Source organism: Anomaloglossus baeobatrachus, chromosome 2 (assembly GCF_048569485.1).
Source record: "Anomaloglossus baeobatrachus isolate aAnoBae1 chromosome 2, aAnoBae1.hap1, whole genome shotgun sequence".
NCBI lineage: Eukaryota > Metazoa > Chordata > Amphibia > Anura > Aromobatidae > Anomaloglossus > Anomaloglossus baeobatrachus.
The window spans coordinates 55,154,924-55,181,718 of record NC_134354.1 but is presented as its reverse complement, the minus strand read 5'-3'; the positions used below and the strand labels follow the sequence as shown (position 1 = coordinate 55,181,718).

Here is a 26,795-nt window from a genome sequence, read left to right as displayed (position 1 = left end):
TATTGTTCAGGGTCTCAGCGGGGGGAATCTCTGGTTGATGATGCGTAGACAGCTGATCAGGATTCTGATCCTGAGGGCGCTCTCAATCTTAATACTCCAGACGGGGACGCCATAGTGAACGATCTTATTGCGTCCATCAATCAAATGCTGGATATTTCTCCCTCAACTTCTCCGGCGGAGGAGTCAGCTTCTCAGCAGGAGAAATTCCGTTTCAGGTTCCCCAAGCGTACACAGAGTATGTTTCTAGACCACTCTGATTTCAGAGAGGCAGTCCAGAATCACCATGCTTGTCCAGATAAGCGTTTTTTCTAAGCGCCTTAAGGATGCACGTTATCCTTTTTCCCCCTGACGTGGTTAAAGGTTGGACTCAGTGTCCCAAAGTGGATCCTCCAATCTCCAGACTGGCGGCTAGATCCATACTTGCAGTGGAAGATGGGGCCTCGCTCAAAGATGCCACTGACAGGCAGATGGAGCTCTGGTTGAAATCCATCTATGAAGCTATCGGAGCTTCTTTTGCCCCAGCATTCGCAGCCGTATGGGCGCTACAAGCTATCTCAGCAGGTCAAGCGCAAATTGAAGCAGCCACATGCACGTCCGCGCCACAAGTGGCATCCATTACCACCCAGACCTCGGCATTTGCGTCTTACGCTATTAATGCTGTCCTGGACTCTGCGAGCCGTACGGCGGTTGCGGCCGCCAATTCGGTGGTACTCCGCAGGGCCTTGTGGCTACGGGAATGGAAGGCAGATTCTGCTTCCAAAAAGCGCTTAACCAGTTTGCCAATTTCTGGCGACAGGCTGTTTGGCGAGCGTTTGGATGAAATCATCAAACAATCCAAGGGAAAGGACACATCCTTACCCCAGCCCAAACAGAACATACCCCAACAGAGGAGAGGGCAGTCGAGGTTTCGGTCCTTTCGGGGCGAGGGCAGGTCCCAATTCTCCTCGTCCAAAAGGTCTCAGAAAGAACAAAGGAACTCTGATGCATGGCGGTCTAAGTCACGTCCTAAAAAGACCACCGGAGGCGCCGCTAACAAAGCGGCTTCCTCATGACTTTCGACCTCCTCTAGCAGCATCCTCGGTCGGTGGCAGGCTCTCCCGCTTTTGCGACACCTGGCTGCCACAAATAAAAGACCGCTGGGTGAGAGACATTCTGTCTCACGGTTACAAGATAGAGTTCACCTCTCGTCCCCCGACTCGATTCTTCAGGTCATCCCCGCCTCCCGAGCGAGCCGAGGCTCTTCTGCAGGCACTGCGAACTCTGAAGGTAGAAGGAGTGGTGATCCCTGTTCCTCTCCAGCAACAGAGCCACGGTTTTTACTCCAACTTGTTTGTGGTCCCAAAGAAGGACGGGTCTTTCCGCCCGGTCCTGGACCTGAAACTGCTCAACAAACACGTAAAAGCCAGACGGTTCATGCTGGAATCCCTCCGCTCCGTCATCGCCTCAATGTCCCAAGGAGATTTCCTTGCATCGATCGATATCAAAGATGCTTATCTCCACGTACCGATTGCTCTAGAACACCAGCGCTTCTTGCGCTTCGCCATAGGAAACGAACGACTGCAATTCGTGGCACTGCCGCTCGGCCTGGCAACAGCCCCACGGGTTTTTACCAAGGTTATGGCTACTGTAGTAGCGCTCCTACACTCGTAGGGTTACTCGGTGATCCCGTACTTGGACGATCTGCTAATCAAGGCACCTCTCAAGAGGCATGCCAACGCAGCCTCGACGCTACCCTGGAGACTCTCCAGGGTTTCGGGTGGATCATCAATTTTCCAAAGTCAAATCTGACACCGGCCCAATCACTGACGTATCTTGGCATGGAGTTTCATACCCTCTCAGCGATAGTGAAGCTTCCGCTGATCAAGCAGCAGCAGTCACTACAGAAAGGGGTACAATCTCTCCTTCAAGGCCAGTCACACCCCTTGAGGCGCCTCATGCACTTCCTGGGGAAGATGGTGGCAGCAATGGAGGCAGTCCCTTTCGCGCAGTTTCACCTGCGTCCCCTTCAATGGGACATCCTACGCAAATGGGACAGGAAGCCGACGTCCCTCGACAGGACCGTCTCCCTCTCTCAGGCGACCAAAGCTTCCCTTCGGTGGTGGCTTCTTCCCACTTTATTATCGAGGGGGAAATCCTTCCTACCCCCATCCTGGGAAGTAGTCACGACGGACGCGAGTCTGTCAGGGTGGGGAGCGGTTTTTCTCCACCACAGGGCTCAGGGTACGTGGACCCAGCAAGAGTCCTCGCTTCAGATCAATGTTCTGGAAATACGGGCAGTGTATCTTGCCCTGAAAGCGTTCCAGCAGTGGCTGGAGGGCAAGCAGATCCGAATTCAGTCGGACAATTCCACAGCGGTGGCATACATCAACCATCAAGGCGGCACACGCAGCCGGCAAGCCTTCCAGGAAGTCCGGCGGATTTTGATGTGGGTGGAAGCCACGGCCTCCACCATATCCGCAGTTCACATCCCAGGCGTGGAAAACTGGGAAGCAGATTATCTCAGTCGCCAGGGCATGGACGCAGGGGAATGGTCCCTTCACCCGGACGTGTTTCAGGAGATCTGTTGCCACTGGGGGGTGCCGGACGTCGACCTCATGGCGTCCCGGCACAACAACAAGGTACCAATGTTCATGGCACGGTCTCAAGATCCCAGAGCTATGGCGGCAGACGCCTTAGTTCAGGATTGGTCGCAGTTTCAGCTCCCTTATGTGTTTCCTCCGCTGGCACTGTTGCCCAGAGTGTTACGCAAGATCAGGGCCGACTGCCGCCGCGCCATCCTCGTCGCTCCAGACTGGCCGAGGAGGTCGTGGTACCCGGATCTGTGGCATCTCACGGTCGGCCAACCGTGGGCACTACCAGACCGAACAGACTTGCTATCTCAAGGGCCGTTTTTCCATCTGAATTCTGCGGCCCTCAACCTGACTGTGTGGCCATTGAGTCCTGGATCCTAGCGTCTTCAGGGTTATCTCAAGACGTCATTGCCACTATGAGACAGGCTAGGAAACCAACGTCCGCCAAGATCTATCACAGGACGTGGAAAATTTTTCTGTCATGGTGCTCTGCTCAGGGTTTTTCTCCCTGGCCATTTGCATTACCTACTTTTCTGTCCTTCCTTCAATCTGGACTGGAAAAGGGTTTGTCGCTCGGCTCCCTTAAGGGACAAGTCTCAGCGCTCTGTGTTTTTTCCAGAAGCGCCTAGCCAGACTTCCACAGGTACGCACGTTCCTGCAGGGGGTTTGTCACATAGTTCCGCCTTACAAGCGGCCGTTAGAACCCTGGGATCTAAACAGGAGGCTGATGGTTCTTCAGAAACCACCATTCGAGCCAATGAGAGATATTTCCCTCTCACGACTTTCGCAGAAAGTGGTTTTTCTAGTAGCAGTCACTTCTCTTCGGAGAGTGTCTGAGCTAGCAGCGTTGTCGTGCCAAGCCCCTTTCCTGGTGTTTCACCAGGACAAGGTGGTTCTACGTCCGGTTCCGGAATTTCTCCCTAAAGTGGTATCCCCTTTCATCTCAATCAGGATTTCTTCGGCGCTCCATTGGGAGACCCAGACGATTGGGTGTATAGCTACTGCCTCCGGAGGCCACACAAAGCATTACACTAAAAAGTGTAAGGCCCCTCCCCTTCTGGCTATACACCCCCCGTGGGATCACGGGCTGCTCAGTTTTCAAGCTTTGTGCGAAGGAGGTCAGACATCCACGCATAGCTCCACTGTTTTTAGTCAGCAGCAGCTGCTGACTATGTCGGTTGGAAGAAAAGTGGGCCCATATGGGGCCCCCAGCATGCTCCCTTCTCACCCCACCTTTGTCGGGTGTTTGTTAAGGTTGAGGTACCCATTGCGGGTACGGAGGCTGGAGCCCACATGCTGCTTTCCTTCCCCATCCCCCCTGAGGGCTCTGGTGAAGTGGGATCTTACAGGTCTCCAGGCACTGAGACCGGGCTCCATCCACAGACCCAGAGAACCTGCTGGATATGGAGCTGAGTATCGTCAGGGACAGGGCCCTGCTACATTAAGGTACTCTGTGTCCCCGGGCAAGCGCGCACACACATACCAGCATTGCTGGGAGTGTTAGCGCGCCGGGGGCAACAGCGCGGAGCGCTCGTGCTATTATTCACTGCAGCTTAGCTGAGTGAATTTATGTATTGGGAACTGCCGCGCCGGCCGCTGCTGGGTGTTTTTTGCACTGTGGCGCGGCTGGGACTTGTGGTGCGCCGGGGACTTCCGCGCTGGCCGTGCACAAGGACGGCCGCGCTTATTACTCGAGTCCCCGGCTTTGCGGCCTAGTTTTCGTTTCGTTCCCGCCCACAGCCCTGCCAGTCAGGAGAGGGGCGGGACGCTGTACAGAAAGTCAGCGCCGAGGGCTGGAGTCTGCTTTGCATTCTCCAGCCCCCTTCACTGGACACAGTGGGACGCCAGTTTCCCGCTCTTCTCTGGGGCACGCCCACGGCCCGCCCCTCTTCTCAGGACGCCGGCAGCCATTCCTGCACGCAGTCCGAGCTGGGGAACGGAGACAAGCTCTGGGCAACCAGTCACAGGGCTCTGGCGACCACACACCCGCGTTATAGGCGGGCGGTAAGCAGCACCTGAAGTGCTGACCCCACTAAATACCGAAGTGTCCATTTATATTTTATGCTTGTATGCTATACACTGCACTGTAGGTCGCTATTTTTGGCTATATGCCCTCCTAGATGGCGAGATAACAGCAGCAAAAAAGCAACGGTGCTAAGGCACAGGCTTTCTATGCTGCTTGTATTGCATGTGCTGAAGTGTTCATTTGTACTTATGCTTGTATGTTATACATTGCACTGTACGGTCGCTACTCTTGGCAATATTCTCCTAGATGGCTGGACAACAGCAGCAAAAAAGCATGGGTGCCAAGGCACAGGCTTTATAGGCTGCTTGTATTGCATGTGCTGAAGTGTTCATTTGTACTTATGCTTGTATGTTATACATTGCACTGTACGGTCGCTACTCCTGGCTATATTCTCCTAGATGGCTGGACAACAGCAGCAAAAAAGCAAAGGTGCCAAGGCACAGGCTTTCTATGCTGCTTGTATTGCATGTGCTGAAGTGTTCCTTTGTACTTATGCTTGTATGCTATACATTGCACTGTACGGTCGCTATTCTTGGCTATATTCTCCTAGATGGCTAGAATACAGCAGCAAAAAAGCAACACAGGCTTTCTATGCTGTTTTTACTGCATGTGATACTGTTCCACCGGCAGGTTCCACTGACCCCCATTGTGTGCAATGCTCCCCTGTAGCACTTGGTCAGCCGGGGTCTCTACTAGAGGTGGCCAAAGGAACCACCCGTGAACCCTGTCCAGGGACAGGGACGGAGTTGCAGTTTCGGCTGATAGATTGTCATGGGATAGAGACTTTGCAGTCCAGACAGGCCATGGGCAATCTTGATCAATGCTCCCTGGCCACCCTCATTTGGAACATAATCAGTGCTCCGGGGGGGTCCCAGGCATTCCAGGGTAAAGGCTCTGACACGGACGACAGTCCCAGACAGCCTAAGCTAGCTCGCTGGGTGCGGCTCTCGGCTTCATCACTGGTCTGGGTCCCAGCAGGAGGACTCTCTGTATGATGAGGCAGACGTAGCTGATCAGGGCTTTGATCCTGACACCGCTCTCAATCCGGATACACCGGATGGTGACGCCATAGTGAATGATCTTATAGCGTCCATCAATGGAATGTTGGATATTTCTCCCTCAGCTCCCCCAGTGGAGGAGTCAGCTTCACAGCAGGAGAAATCCCTTTTCAGTATCTCATGCGTACAGTGAGTACTTTTCTGGCCACGCTGACTTCAGAGAAGCAGTTCAGAAACACCACGCTTACCAGATAAGCGTTTCTCCAAACGTATTAAGGATACACGCTATCCCTTTCCCCCCCAATCTCCAGGCTTGCGGCTAGATCCATAGTTGCAGTGGAGATGGGACTTCACTTAAAGATGCCGTTGACAGACAGATGGACCTCTGGTTGAAATCTGTCTGTGAAGCTATCAGCGTGTCGGTTGCTCCGGCATTCGCAGCCGTATGGGCACTCTAAGCTATTTCAGCTGGTCTTGCGCAGCTGGTCTTGAGCACATGTACATCTGTGCCGCAGGTGGTGTCCTTAACCTCGCAATGTCTGCATTGCGACTTACCCTATTAATGCTGTCCTGGAGGGACAGTCGAGGTTTCGGTCCTTCCCAGGCTCGGGCAGGTCCCAATTGTCCTCGTCCAAAAGGGCTCAAAAGGCTCAGAGGGGCTCAGATTCCGGCCGGGCTCAATCACGCCCAAGGAAGGCAGCCGGAGGAACCGCTACCAAGGCGGTCTCCTCATGACTTTCAGCTCTCTCTCTCCGCATCCGCGGTTGGTGGCAGACTTTCCCGCTTGGCGACATTTAGCTGCCACAGGTCACAGACCGGTGGGTGAGAGACATTGTGTCTCACGTGTACAGGATTGAGTTCTGTTCTCGTCCTCCGGCTCGATTCTTCAGAACTTTCCCACCCCCCCCCGAGCCGATGCTCTTCTGCAGGCAGAAGGAGTGGTAATCCCTGTTCCTCTTCAGGAACAAGACACGGTTTTTCCTCCAATCTGATTGGGGTGCCAAAAAAGGATGGCTCTTCCGTTCCGTTCTGGACCTAAAACTGCTCACCAAGCACGTGAAGGCCAGGCGGTTCCGGATGAAACCTTCCGCTCCGTCACTGGCTCAATGTCTCAAGGAGATTTCCTAGCATCAATAGACATCAGGATGCTTATCTCCACGTGCCGATTGCTCCAGAGCACCAGCGTTTGACACGTTTCGTTATTGAAGACGAGCATCTTCAGTTCGTAGCCCTGCCCTTCGGTCTGGCGACAGCCCTACGGGTTTTCACCAAGTTCAGGGCAGCAGTGGGAGCAGTCCTGCACTCTCAGGGTCACTCTGTGATCCTTACTAGGACGATCCACTTGTCAAGGCACCCTCTCAAGAGGCATGCCAACACAGCCTGAACGTGGCGCTGGAGTCTCTCCAGAGTTTCGGGTGGATCATCAACTTTTCAAGGTTAAATCGGGCACCGACCCAATCGCTGACATATCTGGGCATGGAGTTTCACACTCCCTCAGCGATAGTGAAGCTTCCGCTGGACAAGCAGCGTTCACTACAGACGGGGGTGCAGTCTCTCCTTCAAGGCCAGTCACACCCCTTAAGACGCCTCATGCAGAGGCAGTCACTTTCGCGCAGTTTCATCTGCGTCCACTTCAATGGGACATGCCTTGCCAATGGGTTGGGGAGTCGACGTCCCTAGACAGGAACGTCTCCCTTCTCAGACGGTCAAGGACTCTCTTCAGAGGAGTCCATCCTTCAGATCAATGTTCTGGAAATCTGGGCAGTGTATCTTGCCCTGCAAGCCTTCCAGCAGTGGCTGGAAGGAAAACAGATCCGAATTCAGTCGGACAATTCCACAGCGGTGGCATACATCACCCACCAAGGCGGAACACGCATCGCCAAGCCTACCAGGCAATCCGGCGGATTCTGATGTGGGTGGAAGACAGAGCATCCACCATATCCGCAGTTCACATCCCGGGCGTAGAAAATTGGGAAGCAGACTTCCTCAGTCGCCAGGGCATGGACGCAGGGGAATGGCCTCTGCACCCAGAAGGGTGTCAGGAAATCTGTAGCCGCTGGGGGATGCCGGACGTCGACCTAATGGCGTCTCGGCACAACAACAAGGTCCCGATTTTCATGGCGCGGTCTCACGAGCAAAGAGCTCTGGCGGCAGGCGCCTTAGTTCAGGTTTGGTCGCAGTTCCAGCTACCCTATGTGTTTCCACCTCTGGCACTGTTGCCCAGAGTGCTACGCAAGCTCAGCTCCGATTGCCGCCGCGCCATCCTCGTCGTCCCAGACTGGCCGAGGAGGTCGTGGTACCCGGATCTGTGGCATCTCACGGTCGGCCAACCGTGGGCACTCTCAGACGGGCCAGACTTACTGTCCCAAGAGCCGTTTTTTTCCACTGAATTCTACGGCCCTGAACCTGACTGTGTGGCCATCGAGTCCGAGATCCTAGCGTCTTCAGGATTATCTCAAGACGTCATTGCCACCATGAGAAGAGCTGGGAAGCCGACGTCTGCCAAGATCTACCACAAGACGTGGAAGTTATTCTTATCTTGGTGCTCTGCTCAGGGAGTGTCTCCCTGGCCATTTGCATTGTCTCCTTTTTCCTCCCTTCCTGCAATCTGGTTTGGGAAAAAGTTTTGTCGCTCGGCTCCCTTAAAGGACAAGTCGCAGCGCTGTCGGTATTCTTTCAGAAGCGCCTAGTACGACTTCCTCAGGTACGCACGTTCCTGCAGGGGGGTTATCACATTGTCCCTCCGTACAAGAGGCCGTTAGACCCATGGGATCTGAACAGGGTATTAATTGCTCTCCAGGAGCCGCCCTTCGAGCCTCTGAGGGATGTTTTCACTTTCTCGACTTTCACAGAAAGTGGCCTTTCTGGTAGCGGTCACGTCTCTTCGGAGAGTGTCCGAACTAGCAGCGCGGTCATCCAAAGCTCCCTTCCTGGTGTTCACCAAGACAAGGTAGTGCTGCGCCCGATCCCAGAGTTTCTCCCTAAGGTGGTATCCCCTTTTCATCACAATCAGGATATCTCCTTACCTTCCTTTTATCCTTATCCATTTCATCGATATGTAATGGCTTTGCATTGTTGGATCTGGTGTAGAGCACCCAGAATCTACTTTTCCCGCACGGCGTCCCTGCGCCGCTCGGATGCACTCTTTGTCCTTGTCACTGGTCAGCGCAAGGGGTCGCAGGCTGCAAAATCCACCCTGGCTTGATGGATCAAGGAACCAATCCTTGAAGCCTACCGTTCTACTGGGCTTCCGGTTCCATCAGGGCTGAAGGCCCATTCTACCAGAGCCGTGGGTGCGTCCTGGGCATTACGGCACCAGGCTAAGGCTCAGCAGGTGTGCCAGGCGGCTACCTGGTCGAGTCTCCACACCTGCACCAAGCATTTTCAGGTGCATGCCTACGCTTAGGCGGATGCCAGCCTAAGTAGATGAGTCCTGCAGGCGGCGGTTGCCTCCATGTAGGGAAGGGCTGTTTTTACAGTCCAAACTTGAGGTATTCATTTACCCACCCAGGGACTGCTTTTGGACGTCCCAATCGTCTGGGTCTCCCAATGGAGCGCCGAAGAAGGGAATTTTGTTACTTACCGTAAATTCCTTTTCTTCTAGCTCCAATTGGGAGACCCAGCACCCGCCCCTGTTTCCTTCGGGATTTTTGGTTTGTTCGGGTACACATGTTGTTCATGTTGAATGGTTTCAGTTCTCCGATGTTCCTTCGGATTGAATTTGTTTAACCAGTTATTGGCTTTCCTCCTTCTTGCTTTTGCACTAAAACTGAGCAGCCCGTGATCCCACGGGGGGTGTATACCCAGAAGGGGAGGGGCCTTACACTTTTTAGTGTAATGCTTTGTGTGGCCTCCGGAGGCAGTAGCTATACACCCAATCGTCTGGGTCTCCCAATTGGAGCTAGAAGAAAAGGAATTTACGGTAAGTAACAAAATTCCCTTCATTTCCTTACCTTCTTTTTATCCTCATCCAGTTCACCAATGTGAAAAGGATTTGCACTTGTTAGATTTGGTGAGAGCACTCAGACTCTACATTTCTCGTACGGCGCCCCTGCGCCGCTCGGATGCACTCTTTGTCCTTGTCGCTGGCCAGCGTAAAGGGTCACAGGCTTCCAAATCAACCCTGGCTCGGTGGATCAAGGAGCCAATTATCGAAGCTTACCGTTCGGCTGGGCTTCCGGTTCCCTCAGGGCTGAAGGCCCATTCTACCAGAGCCGTGGGCGCGTCCTGGGCTTTGAGGCACCAGGCTACGGCTCAGCAGGTGTGTCAGGCGGCTACCTGGTCGAGCCTGCACGCTTTCACGAAGCACTATCAGGTGCATACCTATGCTTCGGCGGATGCCAGCCTAGGTAGACGAGTCCTTCAGGCGGCGGTTGCCCACCTGTAGGAAAGGGCCGTTTTACGGCTCTCTTACGAGGTATTATTTTACCCACCCAGGGACTGCTTTTGGACGTCCCAATTGTCTGGGTCTCCCAATAGAGCGACAAAGAAGAAGGGAATTTTGTTTACTTACCGTAAATTCCTTTTCTTCTAGCTCTAATTGGGAGACCCAGCACCCGCCCCTGTTTTTTTGTGTACACATGTTGTTCATGTTGAATGGTTTCAGTTCTCCGATATTCCTTCGGATTGAAGTTACTTTAAACCAGTTTTTAATTCTTTTTCCTCCTTCTTGCTTTTGCACCAAAACTGAGGAGCCCGTGGGAGCACGGGGGGTGTATAGGCAGAAGGGGAGGGGCTTAACACTTTTAAGTGTAATACTTTGTGCGGCCTCCGGAGGCATAGCCTATACACCCAATTGTCTGGGTCTCCCAATTAGAGCTAGAAGAAAAGGAATTTACGGTAAGTAAACAAAATTCCCTTCATCTCGTCCATCAACCAGGTGTTGGATCTCTCACCTCCACCTCCTCCTGCAGAGGAGTCGGCGTCTCAGCAGGAGAAACACCAGTTTCGGTTCCCCAAACGTACGCGCAATACGTTTTTTGATCACTCTAACTTCAGGGATGCTGTCCAGAAGCCCAGAGCGGTCCCGGACAAGCACTTTGCTAAACGTCACACTGACACGCGTTATCCCTTTTCACCTGAGGTCGTTAAGGGTTGGGCTCACTCTCCCAAGGTGGATCCTCCAGTCTCCAGATTGGCTGCTAGGTCCATTGTGTCTGTTGCAGATGGCTCATCCCTGAAGGATGCCACTGACAGACAGAGCTCTTGGTGAAGTCCATCTATGAGGCCACGGGCGCGTCTTTCGCCCCAGCCTTTGCAGCCGTGTGGGCTCTCCAAGCAATCTCGGCTTGTCTGACTGAGATTAATGCTGTCACACGGAATTCTGCTCCGCATGTTTCGTCTTTGACCTCTCAGGCATCAGCCTTTTCGTCCTACGCCATGAACGCCGTCCTGGACTCCACTAGCCGTACGGCTGTAGCATCTGCTAACTCCGTGGCAGTCCGCAGGGCCATGTGGCTGCGCGAATGGAAAGCAGACTCTGCTTCCAAGAGGTTCTTAACTGGTTTGCCTTTTTCTGGCGACCGTTTGTTTGGCGAACGATTGGATGAGATTATTAAGGAATCCAAGGGAAAGGACTCCTCCTTACCCCAGTCCAAACCTAAGAGACCTCAGCAGAGAAAAATCCAATCGAGGTTTCGGTCCTTTCGTCCCTCCGCCAAGCCCCAATCCTCTTCGTCCAACAGGCCGGAGAAAGGCCAGAGGAACTCCTATGCGTGGCGGTCCAAGTCACGCCCCCAAAAGGCCGCAGGAGGCACTCCCTCCAAGACGGCCTCCTCATGACTCTCGGCCTCCCCTAGCCGCATCCTCGGTTGGTGGCAGGCTCTCCCGCTTTGGCGACGCCTGGTGGCCACATGTTCAAGACCGATGGGTGAGAGACATTCTGTCTCATGGTTACAGGATAGAGTTCAGCTCTCGTCCTGCGGTTCGTTTCTTCAGAACCTCTCCGCCCCCTGCTCAGGCCGACGCACTTTTTCAGGCAGTGGACGCTCTAAAGATAGAAGGAGTTGTGATCCCCGTTCCCCTTCAGGAACGTGGTCGCGGATTTTACTCCAACTTGTTCGTGGTGCCAAAAAAACACGGGTCATTCCGTCCCGTTCTGGACCTCAAGCTACTCAACAGACATGTGAGAACCAGACGGTTTCGGATGGAATCTCTCCACTCGGTCATCGCCTCGATGTCACAAGGAGACTTCCTAGCATCGATCGATATCAAGGATGCTTATCTCCATGTACCGATCACACCCGAACATCAATGTTTCCTGCGTTTCGCCATCGGGGACGAACACCTTCAGTTCGTGGCATTGCCTTTCGGCCTGGCGACAGCCCCACGGGTTTTCACCAAAGTCATGGCATCCGTCGTGGTGGTCCTGCACTCTCAGGGCCACTCGGTGATCCCCTACTTGGACGATCTCCTAGTCAGGGCCCCTTCTCGGGTGGCGTGCCAACAAAGCCTTACCGTCGCTCTGGCGACTCTCCAGCAGTTCGGGTGGATCATCAACTTCCCGAAATCCAAGTTGACACCGACCCAATCACTGACTTACCTCGGGATGGAGTTTCATACCCAGCAAGCGTTAGTCAAGCTACCGAGCGACAAACAGCTTTCTCTGCAGGCAGGGGTGCAATCACTTCTTCGGAGTCAGTCACACCCCTTAAGGCGCCTCATGCACTTCCTGGGGAAGATGGTGGCAGCTATAGAGGCAGTGCCGTTCGCGCAATTCCATCTACGGCCACTCCAATGGGACATTCTCCGCAAATGGGACAAGAGTGTGGCTTCCCTCGACAAGAACGTCTCTCTTTCCCTTGCAATCAAAACATCACTTCAGTGGTGGCTCCTACCCACATCTCTGTCGCGGGGAAAATCCTTCCTACCCCCAACCTGGGCTGTGGTCACCACGGACGCGAGCCTGTCAGGTTGGGGAGCGGTTTTTCTCCACCACAGGGCTCAAGGAACCTGGACTCCGATAGAATCGTCCCTTCAGATCAATATCCTGGAGATAAGGGCAGTATATCTAGCCCTATTGGCTTTCCATCGGTGGCTGGAGGGCAGGCAGATCCGTATCCAGTCGGACAACGCCACTGCCGTCGCCTACATCAACCACCAAGGCGGCACTCGCAGTTGTCAAGCCTTCCAGGAAGTCCGACGGATTCTGCAGTGGGTGGAAGCCACAGGCTCCACCATCTCCGCAGTTCACATCCCGGGATAGAAAACTGGGAAGCAGATTTTCTCAGTCGTCAGGGCATGGACGCGGGGGAATGGTCTCTGCACCCAGACGTGTTTCGAGAGATCTGTCGCCGCTGGGGAACGCCGGACGTCGATCTCATGGCGTCACGGCACAACAACAAGGTCCCGGCCTTCATGGCACGGTCTCAGGATCACAGAGCTCTGGCGGCGGACGCGTTAGTCCAGGATTGGTCGCAGTTTCGACTGCCTTATGTGTTTCCCCCTCTGGCGATGCTGCCCAGAGTACTACGCAAGATCAGGCCCAACTGCCGTCGCGCCATTCTCGTCGCTCCAGACTGGCCGAGGCGGTCGTGGTATCCGGATCTGTGGCATCTCACGGTGGGTCAACCGTGGGCACTTCCAGACCGCCCAGACTTGCTGTCCCAAGGCCTGTTTTTCCATCTGAATTCTGTGGCCCTCAACCTGACTGTGTGGCCATTGAGTCCTGGCTCCTAGCGTCTTCAGGGTTATCTCAGGATGTCATTGCCACCATGAGACAAGCCAGGAAGCCAACGTCCGCCAAGATCTATTACAGGTCTTGGCAAATCTTCCTATCATGGTGTGCTGATAACGGTTTTCCTCCATGGCCGTTTGCCTTACCCACTTTTCTTTCATTCCTTCAATCTGGAATGGACAAGGGTTTGTCCCTCGGCTCTCTCAAGGGCCAAGTATCGGCGCTCTCCGTGTTTTTTCAAAAGCGTCTAGCCAGGCTTCCGCAGGTCCGCACGTTCCTGCAGGGGGTTTGCCACATGGTCCCACCTTACAAACGTGCGCTGGAACCCTGGGATCTTAACAGGGTTCTGTCGGCTCTTCAAAAACCACCTTTCGAGCCGCTGAGGGATGTCTCTCGCAGAAGGTGGCCTTCCTAGTGGCAGTCACATCACTTCGGAGAGTGTCTGAGCTCGCAGCGCTGTCATGCAAAGCCCCCTTCCTGGTTTTTCACCAGGATAAGGTGGTTCTGCGTCCTGTCCCGGAATTTCTACCTAAGGTGGTATCCCCTTTTCATCTCAATCAGGATATCTCCTTGCCTTCCTTTTGCCCTAATCCAATTCACCAGTGTGAAAAGGATTTGCACTCTTTGGATCTAGTGAGAGCACTCCGGTTCTACGTGTCTCGCACGGCGCCCCTACGCCGTTCAGATGCGCTCTTTGTCCTTGTCGCTGGCCAGCGTAAGGGCTCTCAGGCCTCCAAGTCAACCTTGGCTCGGTGGATCAAGGAACCGATTCTCGAGGCCTACCGTTCTTCCGGGCTTCTGCTCCCTTCAGGGCTGAAAGCCCATTCTACCAGAGCCGTGGGTGCGTCCTGGGCATTGCGGCACCGGGCGACGGCTCAGCAGGTGTCAGGCAGCTACGTGGTCTAGTCTGCACACTTTCACGAAACACTATCAAGTGCATACCTATGCTTCGGCAGACGCCAGTCTAGGTAGGCGAGTCCTTCAGGCGGCGGTTGCCCACCTGTAAGAGGGGGCCGTTTTCGGCTCTTTTTATCGAGGTATTCTTTTACCCACCCAGGGACTGCTCTTGGACGTCCCAATTGTCTGGGTCTCCCAATGGAGCGACAAAGAAGGGAATTTTGTTTACTTACCGTAAATTCCTTTTCTTCTAGCTCCTATTGGGAGACCCAGCACCCGCCCCTGTACCCTTCGGGCTGGTTGTTTTTTTGTGTACACATGTTGTTCATGTTGAATTGTTCTTTTAGTTCATGGTTTGCAGTTCTCCGAACATCCTTCGGATTGAATTTACCCTAGACCATTTTATAAGTTTTCTCCTTCATGCTTTTGCACCAAAACTGAGGAGCCCGTGATCCACGGGAGGGTGTATAGGCAGAGGGGAGGGGTTACACTTTTAAGTGTAATACTTTGTGTGGCCTCCGGAGGCAGAAGCTATACACCCAATTGTCTGGGTCTCCCAATAGGAGCTAGAAGAAAAGGAATTTACGGTAAGTAAACAAAATTCCCTTCATTAATTACAACTCGTTAAAATTATCCACACAATGGTTACAGAATTCACACAATTACTGCAGATTTGACATCTGATCCTAAATGTTCATGTAAAATACATTTGGACAGATCCGCTGTTACCCATCACCTCTGATGAGAGCATGAGTCTGGGTAAGGGAGTCTGGGTAAGGTCTCCTTCACATGTCCTTGTCCCCGGTACGTGTTTAGTCTGTTTTCACACGTACCAGAGACACTGGCACACATAGACCCATTAAAATCAATGGGTCTGCGCTCACATGCATGTTTTGCCATGTACCTTGTGTCCATGTGGAGCATACGTGTGCGCCACACATAGACATGTCCGTTTTTCTCCCGCATCATGGGTGTCACACGGACCGCACGGATGTGATGCTTGTGACACACACTGGAGAAAACACGTGTCTGTGAATTAAAATAAATTTTTATACTCGCCTTCTCCAGCCCTGCTGTCTCTGCCGCTGCTGTCATTTGCTTCCAACCCACGCTCATTATGCTCATCGCATATTCACTGCACTGCGGGATGGAAGCAGCGGGGAGTGGGCAGGGCTGAAGACCGTAGATCAGCACCACGGACAGCAACGACTGGGACAGGTGAGCATAAAGTTCCTGTTCTCCGTGTGTTATCACGGATAGCACATGGAGAACACACGTGTGCCATAAACACGGCGCACACGGAGGGGCAATACGCACCTTTTTACACGTCCATGAAAAATGTGTGTGATTTTCACAGATGTTTGAAAGAGGCCTGAGAGGACTCCACTGCTTTGCTATTTGGTAGATTGGAGGACGGACGCTGCAGCTCCGGTCACTGATCTGGAGTAAGGAGCCATGCTGTTCCTGAATCTGGAGACCCTCCTTGCTCTGGTGTTTTCATTACTGCTTATCTTATATCCTGGAGCCCAGTGATAATATAAAAGCTAAATAATTCCATTTCTACATAAAATTAGATGCCATTGTACATGATTTGCGTCTGGTGCACGGCTGGCATGTACTTCATGTTGTGTTATTTTGTCACATAGGTCTCGAGCCAAAGCTGAACATACTTGAGATAGTCAAACCCGTAGAGACGGTGGAAGTGGTGATCGATCCGGATGCCCATCATGGAGCAGTGGAAGCCCAGCTTGTGGAAGAGGCCCAGGTGATAACGCTAGACGACACAAAGCATGTCACCATCTCAGACGAAACCTCAGAACAAGTCACCCGGTGGGCTGCAGCGTTAGAGGGTTACAGGAAGGAGCAAGAGCGCTTGGGCATACCGTACGGTGAGTGACGTTACAGGTGTGCCAGGAGGACCACATGGAGTTCATGACATGGGGAGGTTTATTAATGGTGTCCGAAATACAGAGCGCATGCCACTAGTTCTGACAGGCCGAAGCCTCATTTTACAGATTGCGCTGCCAGGTTCCTTGCAACACAGGAAAAAAAAGAGGGTCCACCCCCACCCCCTTTTTTTTTTTTTTTTTTTTTTCTTTTGCTTTGGGGAACTTTCTGTTTGTTCTGCTGCTTGTATGTCAGTGAGCTTTATTGATATGTTTTGCTTGGCTGTATGTTATTGTGGTTTTTCTTTTGCTAAGAATGCCGATTAGCCATCTATCACTATCGCCCTTGTGACTAGTCGCTGGCCTCATTAGCATATAATGAAGGATCTTTAAAAATACTTTTTCTAAAGATGTCTTTAGCTATGCTACTATATACAGGGATGGTTAGGCAGGGTTTAGCAATATGCTCTCAGAACTGCTCATGGTACTGGGGGCATATTGCACTTGACAGGTTCACTTTAAAACTATTCAATTCAAAGAGGGTGTACTTAGTTTTTCTCATGACTATATTTAAAGGGAATCAATCACCTGTTTTTTTGCACCTAATCTAAGGACAGTATAATGTCGACAGAGACCCTGATTTCAGGAACCTGTCACTTACTGGACTGCCTGCTTTGGTTTTGATAAAATCCCCTTTTTTTTTTTCCAGGGGGAGATTATAAACCTGCTGCCAAATAGTCCATGAGCTCTGTATAACCCCGCCTCCACCACTGATTGGCAGCTTTCTGCCTATTCAGTGTGTATTTAGAAAGCTGTCAGTCACAGGTGTGGGCTGCATTATACAGAGCTCAGTATTCGGAAAACTGCTAGATCTGCAGCAGAGAGAACACTGATTTTATCAAAACTACAGCAACGAGCCTGGTAAGTGGCACATCACTTGAATCTTGATCTCTGCTCCTATATAATGCTGCTCTCAGATGAAGTAGGAGAAGCCTGGTGACAGATTCCTGTTTTAAGCACCACTTTAAAAGTGCTTTGTTTTTTTTATTTGGTTTTCTTTTCACCTCTATGGCGCATTTTATTTAAGTCCCCTGTCTTTTATACTCTCCTTCCGACATTTTTATCTATCTTCGCTGCCGCTTCAGTGGGTCTCTGGCACGCTGTCACCTGTTGACAGCTCCAGTGTTTCATTGAGGCACCGGAGGTCACAGCTCAATACAAGTCTATGAGAGCATAGTTCTGGCTCTCATAGACTTGTATTGAGAGGTTGCAACTTCTGACTTCCTGCCAGTCGTAAGTTGCGTGCACAAGCTGGTGACAAAAAAGAATGAAGTCGCCGGAGGTGAGTATAAGACGGGGGCTGGGTCTTAGATTTATAGAACTACACCAGAAATTAATCATTGGAGTGGTGCTTTAACAAAGAAAAAGTGAACACACGGCCGTGGCATCTGTATTTCCATAACCATTGATAAATCTCCTCTGTGATTGCAGCGTACATAGTGTTATAGTAAATGGTTTGTGGCGGTGATGTGTATGGTCTACATCTGATTCTTCTGTTCTTTTCCAGATCCTCTCCAGTGGTCCACAGACCAGGTGCTGCACTGGGTGTTATGGGTGATGAAGGAATTCGGCATGACAGATATCAATGTGAACGCCCTCGGTATTCCCGGAAGAGAGCTTTGCCAAATCGGTCAAGAAGATTTTTTTCAGAGGGTCCCCAGAGGCGAGATCTTATGGAGTCACCTAGAGCTGCTCCGGAAATGTACGAAAACGTTCAGCATGTGGTTAATATCACTATAACTGGTGTCTGGCTTTTCAGGGGCCGGTTCCATGGTCTGGACCACGTGTAGTGGTGGCTTTTGGTCCCATTGCGTATAAGCTGACACACGGGATACTCCTTTTTAGTAATAGATTTTATATTGAACGTATTAGTGAAATGTAAGGACCATACAATTACAAGAATGATCTCCCCGAGACGAAGCAGTCAGCTGAATTTAGTAGATCCTGCTGGTCTCACTTGGTCAAACCTGCAGAGGTGGCATGTCAGGAATGGTTGGCAATGCAGTGAATATGTTGGCCATGTCCGCCAGAGCAGAAGCCATCTTTGCTTAATAGTTTTGCAGATCGATGGCTTTGCTTCTGCGACAGTCATAGATCCTGTTAGGGCATACGGACTCCTATGGCGGAGTCCTCAACAACGCACACAGCTGATAAAATAAATGTTCCAGCGATCTGACACTTATTGGGCTGTTTTTGTTTCAATACTATCAGTGTTTTATAAACAGGATATTATCACTACTGTCCAAGCTCCCTTGTGCCTCCTGGTCCAACCACTCTCCCACCGCTGATTAGCATCTGTCAATATACAATGTACATAGGAAGCCCCGACTGTGGGCCGGGTTATACAGAGCTCAGCAAAACTGATTCCATCACATCTGCTGCACCCAGTAAGCTAAGTGACACATCACTGGAATCAGGTTCTCTGTCCCTATCTCATGCTGTTGTCAGATTACATAGCAAAAACCTGGTGATGGATTCCCTTTTAAGACTGTTATTTATGTGTCACTTCATTGTCATGTGTTTCTTCCCACCAGATGTACTGGCAAGCCAAGAACATGGAGGAGAGATTGCAACAGTCACCATCGATCAACGTAAGTTGTATATATCTCCTATTTAATAAGGTTTACCCACGTAAAACTTAGTTACAATGGCTAAACCCCAACTTCAGGTTTTCCAATCTCATGACAAGGTTTGTCACATCTTTCTGAAAAATCTAAATCAAAGGTGACAATCATCGTGGCTGCACTCCTATCACTGTTCGCTAAAATAGCAGCCACCATTAGAAAAATGCCAAATACAGACTCCGGCTACAGCTTGAGTGCAACATTATATGATTTGTGACCTTGAGGCAATAAAGAAGTACTACTACCCCAGGCATGTATGGCATATTAAGGCTGTTTGTTTGTCTGCGTTTTTCCGTCAATGCCGCAGTGAAAAACACATGCCAGCAAAGTCTGAGAATCCTGAATTGCTGTACACATGTTACAGATTTCTTTCCTTGCAGATTTTGGTGCAGAAAAAGGAAGCAGCTTGTCACTTCGCCTCACACACCATGCATCCTACATGGTGTGTGTGAGGCTCTCTATAGCTCAGAAACCCAGGGTCGTCATGGTGATAGCGCAGAGTTGCCATGGCAGCGATTGGGTCCCTGTGATGGCATTACAGGGACCCGATCGTCAGGGAGAGGTAAGAGATTCCTCTTCCTGAATGCTGCGATCACGATTGATCTCAGCATTTAAGGGGTTAAACTTCCGGGAGCAGCACGGGGACAGCTCCTGGCAGTGACAGCTGGGTCTCAGCTGTAAGTAACATCAGCCGTAGAACCAATGGCGATCGTGAGGGTACAGCGCAGGAACCCCCGCCATGAAAAAATGCTTAAAAAAATTTGATAAACAAGCATTTTTCTTTTCTTTATCGTTCCTTTGGGAGACCCAGACCATGGGTGTTTAGCTTCTGCCTCTGGAGGACACACAAAGTACTACACTTAAAAGTGTAGCTCCTCCCTCTGAGCTTATACACCCCCTGGTAGCCAGTCCTAGCCAGTTTATCGCTTTGTGTTCAGGAGGCATACATCCACACATGCATTCTCATCTGATTTGTTTGACTTTTGGAAAGAGTTTGAAGAAAAGCGGGTCCATGTCTGGACCCCCGGCATGTCCCTTCTCACCCCACTGTGTCGGCGGTGTTGTTAAGGTTGATTTACAAGGCTGGAGCCTTACATGCCGTGCTCCTTCACCATCCCTTCTGGGCTCTGGCTTGAAGTGGGAGCCAGCACGGTCTCCATGCCTGGCAGGAGTCCGGTCTCCATCCACAGCCCCTTGAGGATTCTGTTGGACCGGAGCGCTCATCCCCAGGGACATGGTCCTGCGTCTCAGCAGCTAAGTACCTGAGACGTTTATGTTGGGGGTCCCGGTTCTTTATTGTAAGGGGAGAGTATGCTATATGTGATTTTTAACTTTTCCGGCGGATTCTCTAGCTTTTGCCCGAGAACCGCGCCGATGGTGCCTGCTTGTCGGCCTCGCCGCTTAAATTTAAGCCCTGGCTTCGCCGGAGGCCTAGTTTCGTTTTCCTGCCCTCGCATGTCACTCATGCAGAGGGACAGGTTCGACTCCTCCCGGCGGGCGTTCTACACAGGGAAGTGACACTCCCCACTGCTGGGGCGTCCCTCCTTCCCTGCAGGTCTCTATAGCCCTCCAGTTCCCGCTCTTTTATAGGAACGCCCCTAGGCCCGCCCCCTCTCTTCGCTCCGGCGGCCATTTCTCAGGCAGAGTTCACTCTGCTCTGGGACATCCTGCATTCTGCATCTCGGCTGAGGTGCTGCGCACTGGGGGACCGGGCTTCGGGATCTGGAGGGCACACAACACCGTGCTCAGCGGTCTGGTAAGCCACAGCTGGTCTCCGGTTGTGGACCTCTGTATATTCTCCCTGGGGTTCATTCTCTGCAAAGCCCCCACTCCAGCAGCATGTCTCACACAAGGAGCAAGGCTCCAAAGCTTTATTCTGCATGCACTGAATGTAAGCTCCTGCTGCCTGAGCCGAGCATTTATCCACACTGTGATGGTTGCTCTAACTTGGCGGTGCCACAGCCTGGAGTCTCACCCCCAGTGGTCTCTCAGGCTGCTGCTGCACCTGTGACTGAACCCCCGGCCTGGGTAGAATCCTTTTCTAGGTCCATATCCCAGTCATTTGCTGAGTCCATGGGGCTTTTGTCCAGGACTTTGATGAATATGCATCAGCCCCCCTCACAGGGTGCCTCTAATACTCTTGACAGAGGACTCCTATCCTCTGACCTCCGTCCATCGGAGCTCACGGAGGATTCATCATCTGATCCCAGACCCCGTCCTTCTAAGAGAAGGCGCAGGGTTTCCTCCCCATCCCACGGCTCTGTCTCAAGAGCTGACTCTCAAGATGAGGAGGATGCCCTCACTGGGGGCTCGGAGGCTATGTATCCCATCGAGTTCTCTGAGGGTGACTCAGATCTTAGTGATTTGATTGCTTCTATTAATTCTCTGCTGGATCTCAATCCGCCAGTGTCAGAGGAGCAACTCTCTTTGGCAGAAAAACATCAGTTTACCTCGCCTAAGAGAGTGAAGAGTGTGTTCTTTAACCACTCCAGTTTTCAGACCGCTGTGACCAAACCCAGGGCCTGCCCTGACAAACGCTTTCCAAAGCGTGGTTCTGATGACCGGTTTCCATTTCCACCTGAGGTGGTCAAGGAGTGGTCTCACTCCCCAAAGGTAGACCCTCCGGTGTCTAGGCTATCAGCCCGGACCGTTGTGTCGGTGGCTGACGGCACCTCACTTAAGGATTCCACTGACCGTCAGATTGACCTTCTGGCCAAATCTGTGTATGAAGCTGCGGGGGCCGCGTTTTCCCCGACTTTTGCAGCAGTGTGGGCTCTCAAAGCCATCTCTGCTTCTCTAGAGGAGATGCATTCCCTCTCCAAGGAATCTATGCCTGAGATGGTTACCTTAACTGCTCAGGCTTCAGCTTTTTCATCTTATGCCATGTCTGCCATGCTAGAGGCTGCTCACCGCACTGCGGTGGCTTCAGCTAATTCTCTTGTTATCCGCAGGATTTTGTGGCTTCGAGAGTGGAAGGCAGATGCTTCGTCCAAGAAGTTTCTTGCTGGGCTTCCTTTTGCTGGTTCACGGCTGTTTGGTGAACAGCTGGATGAAATCATTAAAGAGGCTACTGGCGGGAAGAGTACTTCCATGCCACAAACCAAGACCAGGAAACCCGCCCAGGGTAGGAATCAATCGAGGTTTCGTTCCTTTCGTTCCTCCAACTGGTCATCCTCTAAGCCTTCCGCCTCGTCCGCTAACTCCGCCAAGGATCAGAAATCCAACTGGCGCCCAAAAGCGCATCCGCAGAAGGTTCTGCCACTAAGGCAGCTTCCTTATGACTCTCGGCCCGCTCCAGCCACGTCCTTAGTCGGTGGCAGGCTCTCCCACTTTGGCGATGCTTGGTTAAAGCAAGTCTCCGATCAGTGGGTGAGAGACCTCATATCTCACGACTACAGGATAGAATTCTCTTCCAGCCCTCCAAACAGATTTTTTTCTCTCAACTCCCCCCTGCTCCAAGACCGCCGCCTTCTCGCAGGCCGTGGCAGCCTTGCAGGCAAACTGAGTAATTGTACCAGTTCCCGCTCAGGAACGGTTCAGAGGTTTTTACTCAAACCTCTTCCTAGTTCCAAAAAAGGACGGTTCCTTCCGGCCCATCCTGGATCTCAAGCTTCTCAACAAGCATGTCCGGGTGCGGCATTTTCGCATGGAGTCTCTGCGATCAGTCATTGCCTCTATGACCCAAGGGGAGTTCCTGGCGTCCATCGACATCAGAGATGCCTATCTACATGTGCCAATCGCAGTGTCGCATCAGCGTTGGTTACGTTTTGCGATAGGAGAGGATCATTTCCAATTCGTGGCTCTCCCCTTCGGGTTAGCCACAGCCCCTCGGGTATTCACCAAGGTCATGGCGGCAGTGATTGCGGTCCTGCACCTCCAGGGGTTAGCAGTGCTTCCTTATCTGGACGACCTTCTGGTCAAGGGTCCATCCAGCGCAGACTGTCAGCGGAGTGTTTCGCTCACTCTCGCCACCCTAGCCCAATTCGGGTGGATTGTCAATTTTCCCAAATCCACTCTGACTCCGACTCAGAGTCTCACGTACCTAGGGATGCAGTTCGAGACTTTGCCGGCACTTGTGAAGTTGCCCTTAATCAAACAGCAGTCTCTCCGGCTAGCGGTGCGCTCTCTCCTGAGGCCCCGCCGTTATTCCCTCAGGCGCCTGATGCAGGTGCTGGATCAAATGGTGGCTTCCATGGAGGCGGTTCCCTTTGCCCAGTTCCATCTGCGTCCTCTGCAGCTGGACATTCTCCGCTGTTGGGACAAGCGTCCTTCCTCCTTACAGAGGTTAGTGGCTCTGTCGCCACGGACCAGGAACTCTCTTCAGTGGTGGCTTCGACCCCTCTCCCTGTCCCAAGGGCGCTCCTTCCGGTCTCCGTCCTGGGTGATTCTCACCACGGATGCCAGTCTATCCGGCTGGGGAGCGGTACATCTCCACCACAGAGCACAGGGCACTTGGACTCCGTCCGAGTCAGCCCTTTCAATCAATGTGCTGGAAACCAGAGCCGTGTTTCTAGCTCTCCTAGTTTTTCACCACCTGTTGGCGGACAGGCACATTCGAGTCCAGTCAGACAACGCGACAGCGGTTGCCTACATCAATCACCAAGGCGGGACACGCAGCCGCCTGGCAATGTTGAAGGTCCAACGCATTCTTCAATGGGCGGAGGACTCAAAGTCCACCATATCCGCAGTCCACATCTCTGGCGTAGAAAACTGGGAGGCAGATTATCTCAGCCGTCAATCCGTGGACTGTGGCGAGTGGTCCCTGCACCCGGCAGTGTTTCAGTCAATCTGCCGCAAGTGGGGCACTCCGGACGTGGACCTAATGGCATCCCGTCACAACAACAAGGTTCTGGTTTACGTGGCTCGCTCCCACGATCCTCAGGCCTTCGCCGCGGACGCTCTGGTTCAAGACTGGTCCCAGTTTTGCCTGTCCTACGTGTTTTCCCTTCTAGCTCTCTTGCCCAGAGTCCTGCGCAAGATCAGAATGGAGGGCCGTCGAGTCATTCTCACTGCACCGGACTGGCCCAGGCGAGCTTGGTATCCGGACCTGCTCCAACTGTCCGTGGAGATGCCGTGGCATCTTCCGGACCGTCCAGACCTGCTCTCGCAAGGTCCGTTTTTCCGCCCGAATTCTGCGGCACTCAAATTGACGGCGTGGCTATTGAGTCCTGGATTTTGACGGCTTCTGGTAGTCCTCCTGAAGTCATCTCCACTATGACTCGGGCCCGTAAGTTTTCCTCCGTCAAGATCTATCACAGGACTTGGAAAATTTTCCTGTCCTGGTATCGCTCTTCCGGCCATTCTTTTTGGCCATTCTCGTTGCCGACCCTTCTGTCTTTTTTACAGTCCGGTCTGCAGCTAGGACTGTCCCTCAACTCTCTCAAGGGACAAGGCTCAGCTCTATTAGTGCGGTTCCAGCGGCGTCTCGCCCGGCTGGCTCAGATCCGCACCTTCATGCAAGGTGCGTCTCACATCATTCCGCCTTTATCGGCGGCCCTTGGATCCCTGGGACCTTAACGTGGTCCTCACGGTATTGCAGAAACCCCCCTTTGAGCCTCTTAGGGAGGTTTCTTTGTATCGTCTTTCTCACAAAGGTGGCCTTTCTAGTTGCCATAACTTCTCTCAGGAGAGTCTCTGAATTGGCTGCGCTCTCCTCGGAGTCACCTTTTTTGGTTTTTCACCAAGACAAGGTAGTTCTCCGTCCGACCCCGGACTTTCTTCCTAAGGTGGTCTCTCCCTTCCACCTTAACCAGGATATTTCCTTGCCTTCCTTTTGTCCGGCCCCTGTTCATCGCTTTGAGAAAGCGCTGCATACTCTAGATCTGGTGCGTACTCTCCGAATTTATGTGGCTCGCACCGCTGCGCTTAGGCGGTGCACCTCTTTTTGTGCTAACCACAGGGCGGCGCAAGGGTCTCTCTGCTTCTAAGCCGACCTTGGCCCGTTGGATTAGATCGACCATTTCGGATGCCTACCAGAGTACTCAGGTGCCTCCCCCGCCGGGGATCAAAGCACACTCGACCAGAGCTGTCAGTGCCTCTTGGGCTTTTAGGCACAAGGCTATGGCTCAACAAGTCTGTCAGGCTGCCACTTGGACTAGCCTGCATACCTTTTCGAAGCACTACCAAGTGCATGCTCATGCTTCGGCAGATGCGAGCTTGGGCAGAAGCATCCTTCAGGCGCCAGTCGCCCACTTGTGAAGTTAGGCTCCGCCTACTTCTTAGTTTTTTTTTTTATTCCCACCCAGGGACAGCTTTGGAACGTCCCATGGTCTGGGTCTCCCAAAGGAACGATTAAGAAAAAGAATTTACGGTAAGTAACAAAATTCTCTTTTTCTTTTAGTTCCGTATTGGGAGACCCAGCAACCCTCCCTGTTGCCTGTTGGCAGTTTCTTGTTCCGTGTGTTATCACCGGCTGTTGTCGTGGACAGAGTCTCCGGTTGTTCCGGTTCTTACTCGGTTCTACTTGTGGGTGGCTATTCTCCTTCAGCTTTTGCACTAAACTGGCTAGGACTGGCTACCAGGGGGTGTATAAGCTCAGAGGGAGGAGCTACACTTTTAAGTGTAGTACTTTGTGTGTCCTCCGGAGGCAGAAGCTAAACACCTAAGGTCTGGGTCTCCTAATACGGAACCATAAGAAAAAGAATTTACGGTAAGTAACAAAATTCTCTTTTTTTCTGCTATTTTTCCTGCCAAAACATGCAGTTTGGTGTGCAGAAAATCTGCTCGCAAATCTGCTACATGGGCATATACCCTCACAGGACATTCCATAAGTGTCTGATAGATGGGTCCTGGAGGCAGGACCCGTATTTCTGTGGACTACCAGTGCCCCAGGTGATGTGGTGCCCTCTTTCCATTCATTTACAGCAGCTTGTTTGTCTGCTTTCATAACATCTTTAGAAATGACTGGCGTGTGCCCGCATGTATACCCCTTTAATACTGGGTTGATATTTGAGGAAAAAAAAAAAAAAAACTCTAAAAAAATTCTGCATCACACATATCTGACATACTGATTTGTGGCACGGATTAGAACTTGGTGTTGCAGTCTTTATGGTGTTCAGCACAAAATCTCAATTCCTGAGAGATCCAACTAAAATATTCTTGTTTCTTTGCAGCCATTCAGATTATCCCCGGAACGTTGGCAAATTCGACCCCCACAACAACCATCAAAGTGATAAACACTCAAACCAAAGTAGCAAAAGTCCAGCGGGCGCCTCGTATATCTGGAGAAGACAGAAGTTCTCCCGGAAACAGGACGGGTAAATGTCACCACTTCAGCCGCATGGGTCCCAGACATCCAGTGCTGCATTCACAATTCTGCCAGTTACAACTAGAAATCATTCATGACCGGCGCATTAGATTTTAGTAGTAAAATCCAAGTTTGACTTCATCATATAGCTTGTACTTCATAGGTTTTTAGTGAGTGCATTCAGCAGAGTGTCTGGCCATACACATGAGCTAGTTGGGCGATACTGTTCATATGAGCAGGTTTGGCAAATTTTTGTTCCCTTCAAATCCAGGCTGCAAAAGCCATTAAAGGGAACCTGTCAGCAGAAATTTCGCCCAAAAGCTAAAAGATTCCCTTTCTGCAGCTCCTGGGCTGCATTCTAGAAAGGTCCCTGTTATTATTGTGCCCCATGTGAGACCAAAATAAAGAGTTTATAAAGTGGTACCTTTTTGTATTCCGATAGTGTAAATGTGACACGGGGGCGGGCTCTCGGCCGTCCGTTATTCTGCCCCTTGGTTCTGTATGCCGCCCCCATCGCTCCTTTCCATAGCTGATGCACCGCCCACTGCTCCAGCCATCCCCGCGCATGCCCAGTGCCAGTCTCACGGGACTGAGCAGTGTGACCGCTGGTGACATGTGCGCAGGCAAGTGATTATGGGCGGGGCTGTGATTGTTATCAGCAAGTACCCGCCCATAATCTCGTGAGTGCGCAAACCTCTCCAGCGGTCACACTGTGCTCAGGGTAGTGCTAGACTGTATGGGCTGCTTCCAGGGATGACGTCCCTTTTGTCACGTGATAGTATTTTGAACACGCCCCTATCACGTGACAAAAGG

At 52.0% G+C, this 26,795-nt stretch overlaps 1 protein-coding gene across 1 annotated transcript in view; it reads left to right on the top strand.

Annotated features, from left to right (window-relative positions):
* GABPA (GA binding protein transcription factor subunit alpha) overlaps positions 1–26,795 on the top strand; it is an 87,847-nt gene that overhangs the window by 42,619 nt on the left and 18,433 nt on the right. Inside the window, exons 5-8 of the mRNA XM_075333057.1 lie at positions 15,813–16,055; positions 17,620–17,814; positions 18,647–18,703; positions 25,849–25,992. Of these exons, the coding sequence (XP_075189172.1) occupies positions 15,813–16,055; positions 17,620–17,814; positions 18,647–18,703; positions 25,849–25,992 (639 nt within the window). The remainder of the gene's footprint in view (positions 1–15,812; positions 16,056–17,619; positions 17,815–18,646; positions 18,704–25,848; positions 25,993–26,795) is intronic.